Raw genomic sequence first — 13,179 nt, 5'->3', positions numbered from 1 at the left:
AACATCTCAGCACCCCCTGCAGCAACTTTCCAACCCCCCCCCCGGACCCGGCAACGCAAGAAAAGCGAACACCCCCCCGCTCGTTCGTCCTTCTGACTCCGACAATCCCCAAACACTCTGCACTGTTCTTGAACCTGGTTCACCAACTACTTCTCAGATAGAGTTCAGTGTGTCAAATCGGAGGGCCTGTTGTCCGGACCTCTGGCAGTCTCTATGGGGGTGCCACAGGGTTCAATTCTCAGGCCAACTCTTTTCTCGGTATACTTCAATGATGTCGCTCTAGCGTCGGTGAATGCAGGGGTGGCTTCTCTGAATGTCCTTGAGTGGCCCAGCCAGAGCCCAGACTAGAACCCAATCGATTATCTCTGGAGAGACCTGAAAATAGCTGTGCAGCAACACTCCTCATCCAACCTGACAAAGCTTGAGAGGATCTGCAGAGAAGAATGGGAGAAACTCCCCAAATACAGGTGTGCCAAGCTTGTAGTGTCATACCCAAGAACACTTGAGGCTGTAATCGCTGCCAAAGGTGCTTCAACAAAGTACTGAGTAAAGGGTCTGAGTACTTGTGTAAATGTGAAAATTCCCTTTTTTATATTTAGTAAATTAGCAAAACTTTCTTAAAAACATTTTTTGCTTTGTCATTATMGGGTATTGTGTGTAGATTGATGAGGGGAAAAAATATTTAATACATTTTAGAATAAGGCTGTAACCTAACAAAATGTCGAAAAAGTCAAGGGGGTCWGAATATTTTCCGAAGGCACTGTATGTTTTTGCGGTTGCAGCTGTTTTCATGAACCCTATTTGAGGGGGTTAGTCAGTGATACATGTTCAATATTACATAAGCATGACATGTGAAATGTGCCATGACTRCATTTTTTGATTTTTGCTCTCTCTTTCTGTCAGATAAAGGTAAAGGTACTTGATTCTTCTCACACCTACTACTAAAGTTAAAAAAGCTTGGATTGGTGTTTTTATCAAACAAAATAAAAACTAGCAAATCAAGTCTGAAAATGAACTGAAACTAAACTGAATTTAAAACAAATATGAATTCACAAAACTATAATAACCTCCCCTCACCAGTGTTAGTTTTATAATTTTTTTAAAAATATTTTTTCACACCCAGTAAATAAGTGACAGACAAAACAGTACAAATAAAAAACTTGTAAAAACCACACCACAAATAAGTTTWAAAAAATGAGTTTGTTCAATCAGTTCAACAAAGCATAATAATTAGAATTGTACATGATATACTCATGTACAGTCAAAATCATGTTTTCATGAAATAGGATGATATTTGGATGAAACCAGATCAAAGTATGATGACCAAAGTATGAACATTTGCTGTTGCTTCTACGTTGATAAAGTTTGATCATAAATGTACTGGTCCCCTCCCCCATGTCAAACACTAGGATTCATTATTAAGGGGACAAGGTGACATCACCTTAACTCTCTTTTTAATACACCAATGGCAACATGATATTCTCTTACCTAATTTAATACCGCCTTGTAGCCGACATTTGAGAAGGTGTGTTTGTAGAGGGGCGTGGTTTATGCAGCTAGGTAGCTACTCTGATGGTACCAGATTTTGACTGTAGGTAGTCAACAAATATAATTAAAGGTTTACCCTATTCATCTATGGCAAAGATACTTATAAAATTACTTAAGAAAGTATTCACATTTTGTTGTGTTACAGCCTGAATTTAAAAAATGATTAAATTGAGATGTTTTTAATAACTCGCCTAACCCTTATGGGGTACTGGCCTACGCACAATACCCCATAATGTCAAAGCGGAATTGTGTTTTTTGAAATTTTCACAAATTATTAAAAAAATTAAAAGCTGAAATGCCTTGAATCAATAACTATTCAACCCCTTTGTTATGGCAAGCCTAAATAAGTTCAGGAGTAAACATTTGCTTAACAAGTCACATAATAAGTTCCATGGAATCCCTTTGTGTGCAATAATAGTCTTTAACATGATTTTTGAATGACTACCTCATCTCTGTACCCCATACATACAATTATCCTTAAGGTCCTTCTGTCGAGCAGTGAATTTCAAACACAGATTCAACCAAAAAGACCAGGGTGGTTTTCCAATGCCTCGCAAAGAAGGGCACCTACTAGTGGATGGTTAAAAAGAAAGCAGAAATGTAATATCACTTTGAAGATGGTGCAGTTATTAATTGTAATTGTAATTAATTACACTTTGGATTGTGTATCAATACACCCAGTCACTACAAAGATACAGGCGTCCTTCCTAACTCAGTTGCCGGAGAGGAAGGAAACCACTCAGGGATTTCACCATAAGGCCAATGGTGACTTTAAAACAGTTACAGAGGTTAATGGCTGTGTTAGGAGAAAACTGAGGATGGATCAACAACACTGTAGTTACTTCACAATACTAACCTAATTGCCAGAGTGAAAAGAAGGAATAAAAAATATTCAAAAACATTCAAAAAATGTGGCAAAGCAATTAACATTTTGTCCTGAATACAAATCTTTGGGGCAAATCCAATACAACACATTACTGAGTACCACTCTCCATACTTTCAAGCATAGTGGTGGCTGCATCATMWTATGGGTATGCTTGTAATCGTTACAAACTAGGGAGTTTATCAGAATAAAAAGAAACAGAATGGAGCTAAGCACAGGCAAAATCCTAAAGGAAAACCTGCTTCAATCTACTTTCCACCAGACACTGGGKGATTAATTCACCTTTRAGCAGGACAATAACCTAAAACACAAGGCCAAATGGAGTTGCTTACCAAGAACACAGTGAATGAGTGGCCGAGTTACAGTTTGTCTTAAATTTACTTGAGAATCTATGGCAAGACCTGAAAATGGTTGTCTAGCAATGATCAACAACCAATTGGACAGAGCTTGACGAATTTTGAAAAGAACAATGGGCAAATGTTGCACAATCCAGTTGTGGAAAGCTCTCAGAGACTTACTGTACCCAGAAAGACTCAGTCATTGCTGCCAAAGGTGCTTCTACAAAGTATTGACTCAGGGGTGTGAATAATTATGTAAATGATACAATTATATATTTAATTTTCAATAAAATTAGCAAAAATGTCTAAAAACATGTTTCACTTTGTTTTATGGGGTATTGTGTGTAGATGGGTGAAAAAAAATATTGAATCCATTTTGAATTCAGGCCGTAACACAACAAAACGTAGAATAAGTCAAGGGGTATGAATACTTTCTGAAGGCACTGAGTGTTTCCCCTTTCATCTATATCTGGTGTTAGCTAGTTACTGGCTAGTTAGGTCTTCAGCTGGCATGGAACAAAAGGGGGGAAGGGTCGTTCAAAACTCAGATTCAGTTGTCAAGTCAAGACATCCGTCAGTGCTGCTGTGAACTGCATCACCTCAAACATGCCAAACGGGAGATGTATACATTTTTTTTTTTTTTTAATAATTGATAATCATTGATTCAATGTTGTTTGAGTTGCTTTGTGTATCAACAAATTTGTTTAAGAGATGATTTTACTGCAATACTGCTCACTGCATCAAAGTTGCTTGACATAGGCAATTCACACAGCTGTCAGTCAAGGCGGGCTCATGAATATAAAAAATAACTAGAGACAAGGGACTCTCTTCCCAGCTAGCACATAACGTTCTGAGAACCATATGTTTCTTAGAGCTTGGTGAGAGTGTGGTTGTCCTATGGTTATTTTGTATACAACCTTCCCACAACTTTRTGTGCAGGATAGTTTCTTGGCTTTGGAACATTCTCAGCACATTAAAAGAACTTGACAAAAAAAAACTTTATATTCTTGGTATTTCATTATTTTAATAGAACATTTCCAAAAAGTTTGAACATGGTTACATTTAATTAAGATTTTGGTAATGTTCTAGGAACGTTCTCCAACTGGTTTGACATTGGGAAAGTTCTCAAATAGTTCAGAGAACTTTAAGAAACAACGTTCTTCTATGGAAATGTCAATATTTCAGCATAACGTTTCCTACAGGTTTCCTCATGGAAACAAAACTCTCTTTATCCTCTAATCTTGTTAGTGTGTTCAGGTGTGTTGGCCGCGCCCACTAATTGGTCACACTTGACCTTTGAAATGGGGTCAATTTGAATAGACTAAAAAGGACAGCTTTGTATGCGTACAAAATGGCGTAGTGGACTAATTCCATAGATAGAGAACAGAATCTCACTGATGCTGTGTCCACAATAAAAAACACATGTGTTTGGAGGATTAATGTCAAAGGAAATTCATTTCCATCTGTCCTATCTGTGCTTGGAGTGTTACTAAAAGTCTTATTGAAGCATTCAGTGAAAGTTTTAAGAACATTTGTCAACAACCTTAAACAAACGTATGTGTTAATAAAACCTGCCAGGAAAAAAACTTTCAAGCAACCAGAGTAAACGTTGTCAGAACCTCCCTGCAACCTAAAAATAAATGTTCCCAGAACAGGCTAAATGTTCACTTCTGTTCTAACATTACGTTTCACCGGTCAGGAAACGATCAGCAAAGTTTGTGGAATATTTKTTCTGGCGTGTGGCCAGGAAGGGTGCATTTCCCGTCTTCGCCTTTAATGGCTGTCCCCCCATGGTGATGTGGGAGAGATCTTAGATCTGTCATTGAGATTCAAAGTTAATGTTTGGGGCGATGATGAGAAGTCAGAACCCTTTGCATAATAAATAAGGCCTTTCACGTTTTAATTAAGAAACGTTAATTAGCTTAGCGAAGTTGGAAGATAAGGGGAGGAGACTGTTTCCTGTGCTAGAGCTGTTCTCTGAACTCCTAAAATAAAGCCAGTGAACATTAAAAGCTGTCTGATCCTCAACGCTGGCCTACATGCAGTGTCGATTTTGCAATGTAAATCTTGGTGGAGCAAACTAAAATATATATTTTAGATGCATGCCAGCCAAGCCACTACACAACACTAAACAATACATMAATTGCACTATAACAGTGATAAATGGTGCCCACAAACTGTTAGGGCCTACGTACAGCTGTCCCAACAGCAGAGCTTTCTTTTCAACACCATGGAGTGAATCCTTACCACCACTACACCTGGCTATCAGCGGAGCCTTGTCTGGCAGCGAAACAGTTCATTCAGCCTCATTTACTGACTTTTTAAAAAACATAGCTGATATGGCTGACTTGATTAAACAAATGTGGTTTCTACTAACAATTTAGATGTACAAACTATCGCATAAGGGAATGACGAGCGGATAAGAGGCAATCTGTAATTTGTATTAAGACATTAATGAGTGAGCTAGGGGGGACATAGTCAATATTACTATTTGTTTAGCACTTTTGAAATGTACAGTGAAAGAATTCAGAACATGGGCCGTTCTTCAGTATTCTCCCTGTACACCAGGTCAGAACCATAGGATAAATAAAGGGGGCATATAAGCAGACAATTAAAGCTCTTACAATATTCGATGATAAAATTTCTCTCAAGCAGACTATAGGCTACATGTGCACCACCAATTCAGAACAGTAGGCTACATTATGAGGGGGAAAGGGACCAAATTATTAGGGTGAGGCACATTAACAGCTTAATACACAACATACACTTAGCATTCCTTTCTTAGAAACAGTATACATAAAGTGCCTTCGGAAAGCATTCAGACCCCTTGACTTTTTCCACATTTTGTTAGGTTACTGCCTTCATCTAAAATTGGTAAATTGTTTTTTTCCCTCATCAATCTACACACAATACTACATAATGACAAAGCAAAAACAGGTTTTTAGAAATGTTTGCAGATTTATTAAAAATAAAACAGAAATATCACATTTACATAAGTATTCAGAACCTTTAGTCAGTACTTTGTTGAAGCATCTTTGACAGAGATTACAGACTCGAGTCTTCCTGAGTATGACGCTACAAGCTTGGCACACCTGTCTTTGAGGAGATTTTCCCATTCTTCTCTGCATATCCTCTCAAGCTCTGTCAGGTTGGATGGGGCGCGTTGCTGCACAGCTTTTTTCAGGTCTCTCCAGAGATGTTTGATCGGGTTCAAGTCCGGGCTCTGGCTGGGTGACTCAAGAAAATTCAGAGACTTGTCCTGAAGCCACTCCTGCGCTGTCTTGGGTTTGTGCTTGGAGTCGTTGTCCTGTTGGAAGGTGAACCTTCGCCCCTGTCTGAGGTCCTGAGCGCTCTGGAGCAGGTTTTCATTAAGGATCTCTGTTCTTTGCTCCATTCATCTTTGCCTCGATTATGACTTGTCTCCCAGTCCCTGCTGCTGAAAAACATCCCCACAGCATGATGCTGCCACCACCATAGGGATAGTGGCAGGTTTCCTCCAGACGTGACGCTTGGCATTCATGAGAGTCTTTTGGTGACTTTTGGCAAACTCCAAGCGGGCTGTCATGTGCCTTAATCTGAGGAGTGGATTCTGTCTGGCCACTCTACCATAAAGGCCTGATTGGTAGAGTGCTAGAGATGGTTGTCCTTCTAGAAGGTTCTCACATCTCCACAGAGGAACTCTAGAGCTCTGTCAGAGTGACCATTGGGTTCTTGGTCACCTCCCTGACCAAGGCTCTTCTCCTCCGATTGCTCCGTTTAGCTGGGAGGCTAGCTCTAGGAAGAGTCTTGGTGGTTTCAGACTATTTCCATTTTAAAAATGATGGAGGCCACTGTGTTCTTAGGGACCTTCAATGCTGCAGAAATGTTTTGGTACCTTTCCCTAGATCTGTGCCTCGACACAATTCTGTCTCAGAGCTCTACGGACAATTACTTCGACCTCATGGCTTGGTTTTTGCTCTTATATAGACAGGTGTGTGCCTTTCCAAATCATGTCCAATCAATTGAATTTACCACAGGTGGACTCCAATCAAGTTGTAGAAACATCTCAAGGATTATCAATGGGAAGCAGGATGCACCTGAGCTCAATTTCAAGTCACATAGCAAAGGGTCTGAATACTTCTTAATTTTTAATACATTTGCAACAATTTCTAAAAACCTGTTTTCGCTTTGTGATTGGGGTATTATGTGTAGATTGCTGAGGATACAATACATTTTTGGACTCACCTTTTGCTGTGCTCACTTAAACAGGAAGGTGTCGCAGTGGTCCTTCTTGTGTGGTATAGAAAGAGGCCTGAAAAGTAAAAATAAAGAAAAACCCTTGAATGAGTAGGTGTGTCTAAACTTTTGACTGGTACTGTATATATATATATATTTTATGTGGGGGGGGGCTAAACAGATGAGGCTCAAAACAGGTGGGGCTCTGAATGATGCATCGTCACTGCCTATATGATAAGAGAGAGAGAACATTGAAGATAGTTGGGGGCTAAAACAAACATCATAATAAGCTTTACAAAAAGCAGGGCACTAGTAGTTGATCTACATACCGTATTATGACCCAATCAAATACATTCCTACAAGGCATAATCTTCCAAAAACACAATGGCTGGCTGAAGGCAAAAGCATAATGAAGCCAAAAACAAAAGCATAAACGTAAGATAGTGGATGCTTACGACGTAGGGATCCGCTATCTTACATTTGGTGGCAGCAGTGGGATCCAGGTCTGGATGGGGGGGCTCAAAAAGTGCCCTGCAAAGTCTAAACAGTTCCTGTTGTAAACTTCTACCTGCAGGCATGTCTTCTGCCAGTCGCTTTCATTCCCACTGGCCCAAGAACAGCTTGGAAAATCCAAAGCAGCAGCTGCCACTTCTCACTAATACCATTCAAATGAAATTAATTTATTCAACTCGCCATCCATCCCTCCATCCATCCCTCCCCCCCCCCCCTCCCCTCTCTCTCTCTCTCTCTCTCTCGCTACTGAACTGTGACAGTCACTCTGTGGGCCAAATACGACTGCCTTAGGACTCAACAAATTGAATGAATGGGACAGAGCTTCTTGAGACGGATGAAACACTTAAGATTTCTTTGAAAGGTGGAAACATGGTACCATTCGCATGAATATAAATGGCAGAGCATTTGTTGAGGTACCTCACTCTCGACCATTGAGATCAGGGGTTCAGATAATGTAAGTGCAGGTTCTCTAACAGCCAGTCAGACAGCCAAGAGCTGTGCTGTTTTGATCGAGGGCCCATCCTCTAAACAACCCAGCCTTCCTCGTTGCGGTTGAGAGCCTCTACATTATTGAAGAGCATCAAGAGCCAATGAATCACATCTGTTGATTACGAGCTGATGTTCCAAACACAAGCACGCCACTCCAGCTCCACTGCCCCAGCTCTGCTATTAACATATATATGAATTTGTGACTGTCAGCGCAGACATAACAAACACCGCTGCATTGATATTCTAATTATCTCAATACCTCGGGTGTGGCCGTTCACCAGAATGCGTCATCACGACGAACATAAATCTAGTACTACGGGCCATTGCGGCTGAGGATTCTCAGGCGTTGCAAGGGAGCCTAGTATCCTGCCTGCCAGTTAAAGGTGCACAGCATACCGGTATTCAAGAGTGCTGGCCTGCCAAAGGAAAGGTTGACAGACAGAGCCCAACAGTCATGCCAAATGGTCATCAAGAATCCTTATTGTAATTTTCTGTTGCAAGTCACAACTAAACTGAGGTAAACATCATATTATTTTCAAGAACGTTCTCAGAGTATCTGTGGGATACCGTTCCCTAAAAGCCCAACGAGAACGTCCTCTTATGTCCTTAGGACATCCCCTGTTTGCTGGGACAGTCATTGGGTCACTGGTCCCTTATTGAATGAATACACTCTGTTACCAATAAAAGGAAGGGTAAACAGGAGATGATGTCACAGCAGGCTGGTGTTTGTGGGTTGGTGGTTGGTTGGGGGTGTGTGGGCATGCTGGCTTCTGCCTGTGGATCTGCTATCGATCACCACTCCGAGCTACCAGGGTATTTAATGGGAGGGCGAAGCAATTATCTAGGGGCTTTATTGGCAGATTGGACAGCCGCACGGGGAGAGGAGGTGCACACTGCAGCGACTCATTATGGGGATGAATGTGGTGACCTAAGAGTTTACTCATAATGGGGATGTGGTGACCTAAGAGATGACTCAACATGGGGATGTGGTGACCTAAGAGATGACACAACATGGGGATGTGGTGACCTAAGAGATGACTCATCATGGGGATGAATGTGTTGACCTAAGAGTTTACTCATAATGGGGATGTGGTGAACCTAAGAATGACCTCCCACATGGGGATGTGGTGACCTAAGAGATGACACAACATGGGGATGTGGTGACCTAAGAGATGACTCAACATGGGGATGTGGTGACCTAAGAGATGACTCAACATGGGGATGAATGTGGAGGCCTAAGAGATGGAGCACCACTGGGAGCTTTAAACCATTGTCCTACTGAATGGTGTCTTGTTTGTTTAGAAAACAATTAAGTGTGTTTACAGTTGATAAAACACACTTAAAAAGGTCCAACGCAGCCATTTATATCTCAATATAAAATAATTTCTGGTTAACAATTAAATGTGATTATCTTCAATTAAAAGGGTAAAAAAGAAACAACTTCTTTGCAAAGAGCAATTTCTCAAGGAAGGATTTTGCTAGGACTGTCTGGGAGTGGTCTGAGGGCAGGTGAAAACTGACTAGTAGCTGATATTGGCAGAGGTGTTGAACTCTTTCTCATTGGTATATTAACTCATTTACTTCCTGCCGATGTCACCAGGCCAAAACTCCATCCCACCAAAACAGGCTGAAATTTCAGGCAGTCTTTTCAAACAGCTCTTACACTAAAACGGCATTATCATAATTTTCCAGTATTATTCCAACATCATAATGTGAAGATATATATAAAAACAGAAGAAATCACAATTTCAAATGCACTGAGCTTTTAAGAAAATAGGATAACATGCATTAAGAGGATGGATTACTCCAAAGAGGATTTGACAAGATTTCCCATTAACCTTGGCTATTAGACAGTTTTTAAGTGCACAATCTGATCACCTACACACTTATCAAATGCCAATTGTCTTAACGATTTTCCATAATTGGGTTAGGGTTAGCTTTTTCCCCCACATATGGCATTTTCAATGGTCTAATATACAAAATCAGATGTTGGACCTTGCAGAATCTGTGGTACAATGCCTTCAGAAAGTATTCATACCCCTTGACTTATTCCAGCCTGAATGAAAAATGAATTAAATTAATTTTTCCCCTCACCCATCTACACACAATGCCCCTATAATGACAAAGTGAAAACATGTTTTTAGACATTTTTGCAAATGTATTGCAAATGAAATACAGAAATATCTAATTTACCTAAGTATTAACACCCCTGAGTCACTACTTTGTTGAAGCACCTTTGGTGGCGATTAAAGCTTTGAGTAGCTTTGGGTATGTCTGTGTCAGCTTTGAGTAGCCTTGGGTATGTCTGTATCAGCTTTGAGTAGCTTTGGGTATGTCTGTATCAGCTTCGCACATCTTTATTATGGGATTTTCAGCCATTTTTCCTTGCAAATTTCTTCAAGCTCTGTTAAGTTAGATGGGGAGCGGAGCTGAACAGCAGTCCTCAAGTCTTTCCAAAGACGTTCAAGTCACTCAAGAACTTTCACATTCTTGTTCTGAAGCCATTCCACCGTTGCTTTGCTTAATGCTTGGGCTCATTGTCCTGTTGGAACGTAAACCTTCCTCAGGCTAAGGTCGTTTTGCACTCTGAAGCAGGTTCTCATCAAGGATTTGGCTGCATTTGTCTCCATTCATTGTTTCCTCTATCCTTACCAGTCTCCCAGTCCCTGCTGCTGAAAAGCATCCCGATAGCATGATGCTGCCACCATCATGCTTCACGGTAGGGATGGTGCCAGGTTTCCTCCAGACGTGACGCTTGGCATGCAGACCAAAGAGTTCAATCTTGGTTTCATCAGACCAGAGAATCTTGTTTCTCATGGTCTGAGAGTTTTTAGGTGCCTTTTGGCAAACTCCAAGTGGGGTGTTTTAATGAGGAGTGGCTTCCGTCCGGCCAATCTACCATAAAGGCCTGATTGGTGGAATGCTGCAGAGATGGTTGTCCTTCTGGAAGATTCTCCCATCTCCACAGAGGGACTCTGGAGCTCTGTCAGAGTGACCACTGGGTTCTTGGTCACCTCCCTGACCAAGGCCCTACTTTCCCGATTGCTCAGTTTGGCCAGGCTGCCAGCTCTAGGAAGAGTCTTGATGGTTCCAAACTTCTTCCATTTAAGAATGATGGAGGCCACTGTGTTCTTGGGGACCTTCAATGTTTTGGTAACCTTCCCCAGATCTGTGCCTCGACACAATCCTGTCTCGGAGCTCTACGGACAATTTCTTTGACCTCATGACTTGGTTTTTGCTCTTACATGCACTGTCAACTGTGGGACCTTATATAGACAGGTGTGTTCCTTTCCAAATGAATTTACCACAGGTGGACTCCAATCAAGTTGGTGAAACATCTCAAGGACGATCAATGGAAACAGGATGCACCTGAGCTTAATTTTGAGTCTCATAGCAAAGGTTATGAATACTTATTTAAATAAGATATTTCTGTTGRTTATTTTTAATACATTTGCAAAAAATTCTAAAAACCTATTTTCGCTTTTTCATTATGGGGCATAATGTGTAGATTGATGAGAAAAAAAAGACTGAATCAATTTTAGAATAAGGCATGTTTTGCAACTAATATAAAATACCAGTGACTTCCATTGTTCCAAAGAGAGCGTTGCTCACCTGTCTCCACTGCAGTTACCATGGCTGTGTTGTCAAAGAAGCCAGTGAGGAGGCGTCGCCCACAGGGGAACCAACAGGCATCTCACACCGCCCGTGAGTGGGAGGAGTATACCATTAGGCACCACCCACTCTCTGCACATTCCCAAATCTGCAGCACATGGGGTGTATTCATTAGTGAACACCGTAGCAAAATATTTTCCTATGAAAACAAGAGTTTCTTATTGGACAAATTCAGGTTGGGCTCTCATCGTTTGGTTCTTAGTGTTTGGTTCTGTTTGGTTCCTAGTGAATACACCCTTGAACACAGTGCAGTGGTTAATTAGACATTAGTCAGGCACTTTATCAGTTGTAATGGGAATTCGAATACGCCGCACAGAGAGAGCACAAAGAGGCTTTTCATCACATTATTCTGTATCAGAAAATTAATGTTCTTTAAGAAGGTGTTACATTCACACTTTCACCATACGGCTAAATAATCAGCAATATGGCGGCTTTCAGTCTTTGTTACCAGAGGCTGGACAATTTCTCTATAAATGATATATGATATGAGGAAAAGAAAAATGCTCTATAATACATTGATACTCATTAGTTTCTTTTGCAGTTCTTCACTTCAAATCAAATCGGCCTACATTAAAAAGGGTCGCCTCGGTTCTTTTATTCAACAACTTGGGACATATTCTTTCCCACCTCTGGTGTAACAACCATTTTAGCACTGAAACACATAGAGGCCTACTCACAATGGTAACAAACTCTGTTGTTCGAATGATGAGGGTAAACACCTTACAGCTGCACCACCCGTTTTTGGCTATGACATCACACAGAGCAGGGCAACTTCCTGCTTAGAGACATCATCATCAACAGAAACAATAACAACAGGATTCAAATATGCCAAGATGGACACTACTGGCATATTCTAACATGTGCCCTTTCTGAAGGCATCAATTTTGTTGTTGTTGATTTCTTAAAGAGGAAGTTGCCTGCCCCACTGTCAAATTGCTAAGTCTACCTATAATGTTTATGCAGGAGGGATATTAAAATAACTCTCCTCTGTAGATCAAGCATCTTCAAAAGGCATTTGCCTCCAAGAGCACATTGGCTCAAGGGTTTTATGCTAAATTAAGTCCACAAGCAAACCCTCAAACTAACTACAAAACATGTCTGCCTCGATCAACGGCTTTGGTGTTTGGTGGCCAGCTAGCTACAAAACATGTCTGCCTAGATCAACGGCTTTGGCATTTGGTGGACAGCTAGCTACAAAACATGTCTGCCTCCTAGATCAACGGCTTTGGTGGACAGCCAGAGCTATTTGTGATGGATCTTCGCTGTCATGAGCAGGTGAGCCAGAGGCAGAGCCTGTGATGATATGACAGGACCACTAGTTTAATAAGTCCTGTCAGTCTCTTTTCACCTTGAGGTGCTCTACCGTCTCATCTAGTCCAATCAGAAGTCAGAACACACAAAGAGCCGATAGCTACAGAGAACTGAAGCTAGCCACAGCCATTAGTGCCTTTCCACACAGTTATTTTTTTAACCAAGAGGAAAAGAAAAGATACTAAGCCTGAGGCATCTGAAAGGTAACAT

At 41.0% G+C, this 13,179-nt stretch overlaps 1 protein-coding gene across 1 annotated transcript in view; it reads right to left on the bottom strand.

Moving 5' to 3' along the window:
- LOC111968394 (WD repeat-containing protein 25) overlaps positions 1-13,179 on the bottom strand; it is a 40,008-nt gene that overhangs the window by 19,858 nt on the left and 6,971 nt on the right. The window contains 1 exon segment of the mRNA XM_070445069.1: positions 11,599-11,746. Coding sequence (XP_070301170.1) covers positions 11,599-11,746 — 148 coding nt within the window.

The sequence above is a fragment of the Salvelinus sp. IW2-2015 genome, linkage group LG9, assembly GCF_002910315.2.
Source record: "Salvelinus sp. IW2-2015 linkage group LG9, ASM291031v2, whole genome shotgun sequence".
In the NCBI taxonomy this organism is placed as follows: Eukaryota; Metazoa; Chordata; class Actinopteri; order Salmoniformes; family Salmonidae; genus Salvelinus; species Salvelinus sp. IW2-2015.
This window is presented reverse-complemented; position numbering and strand designations above follow the sequence as displayed.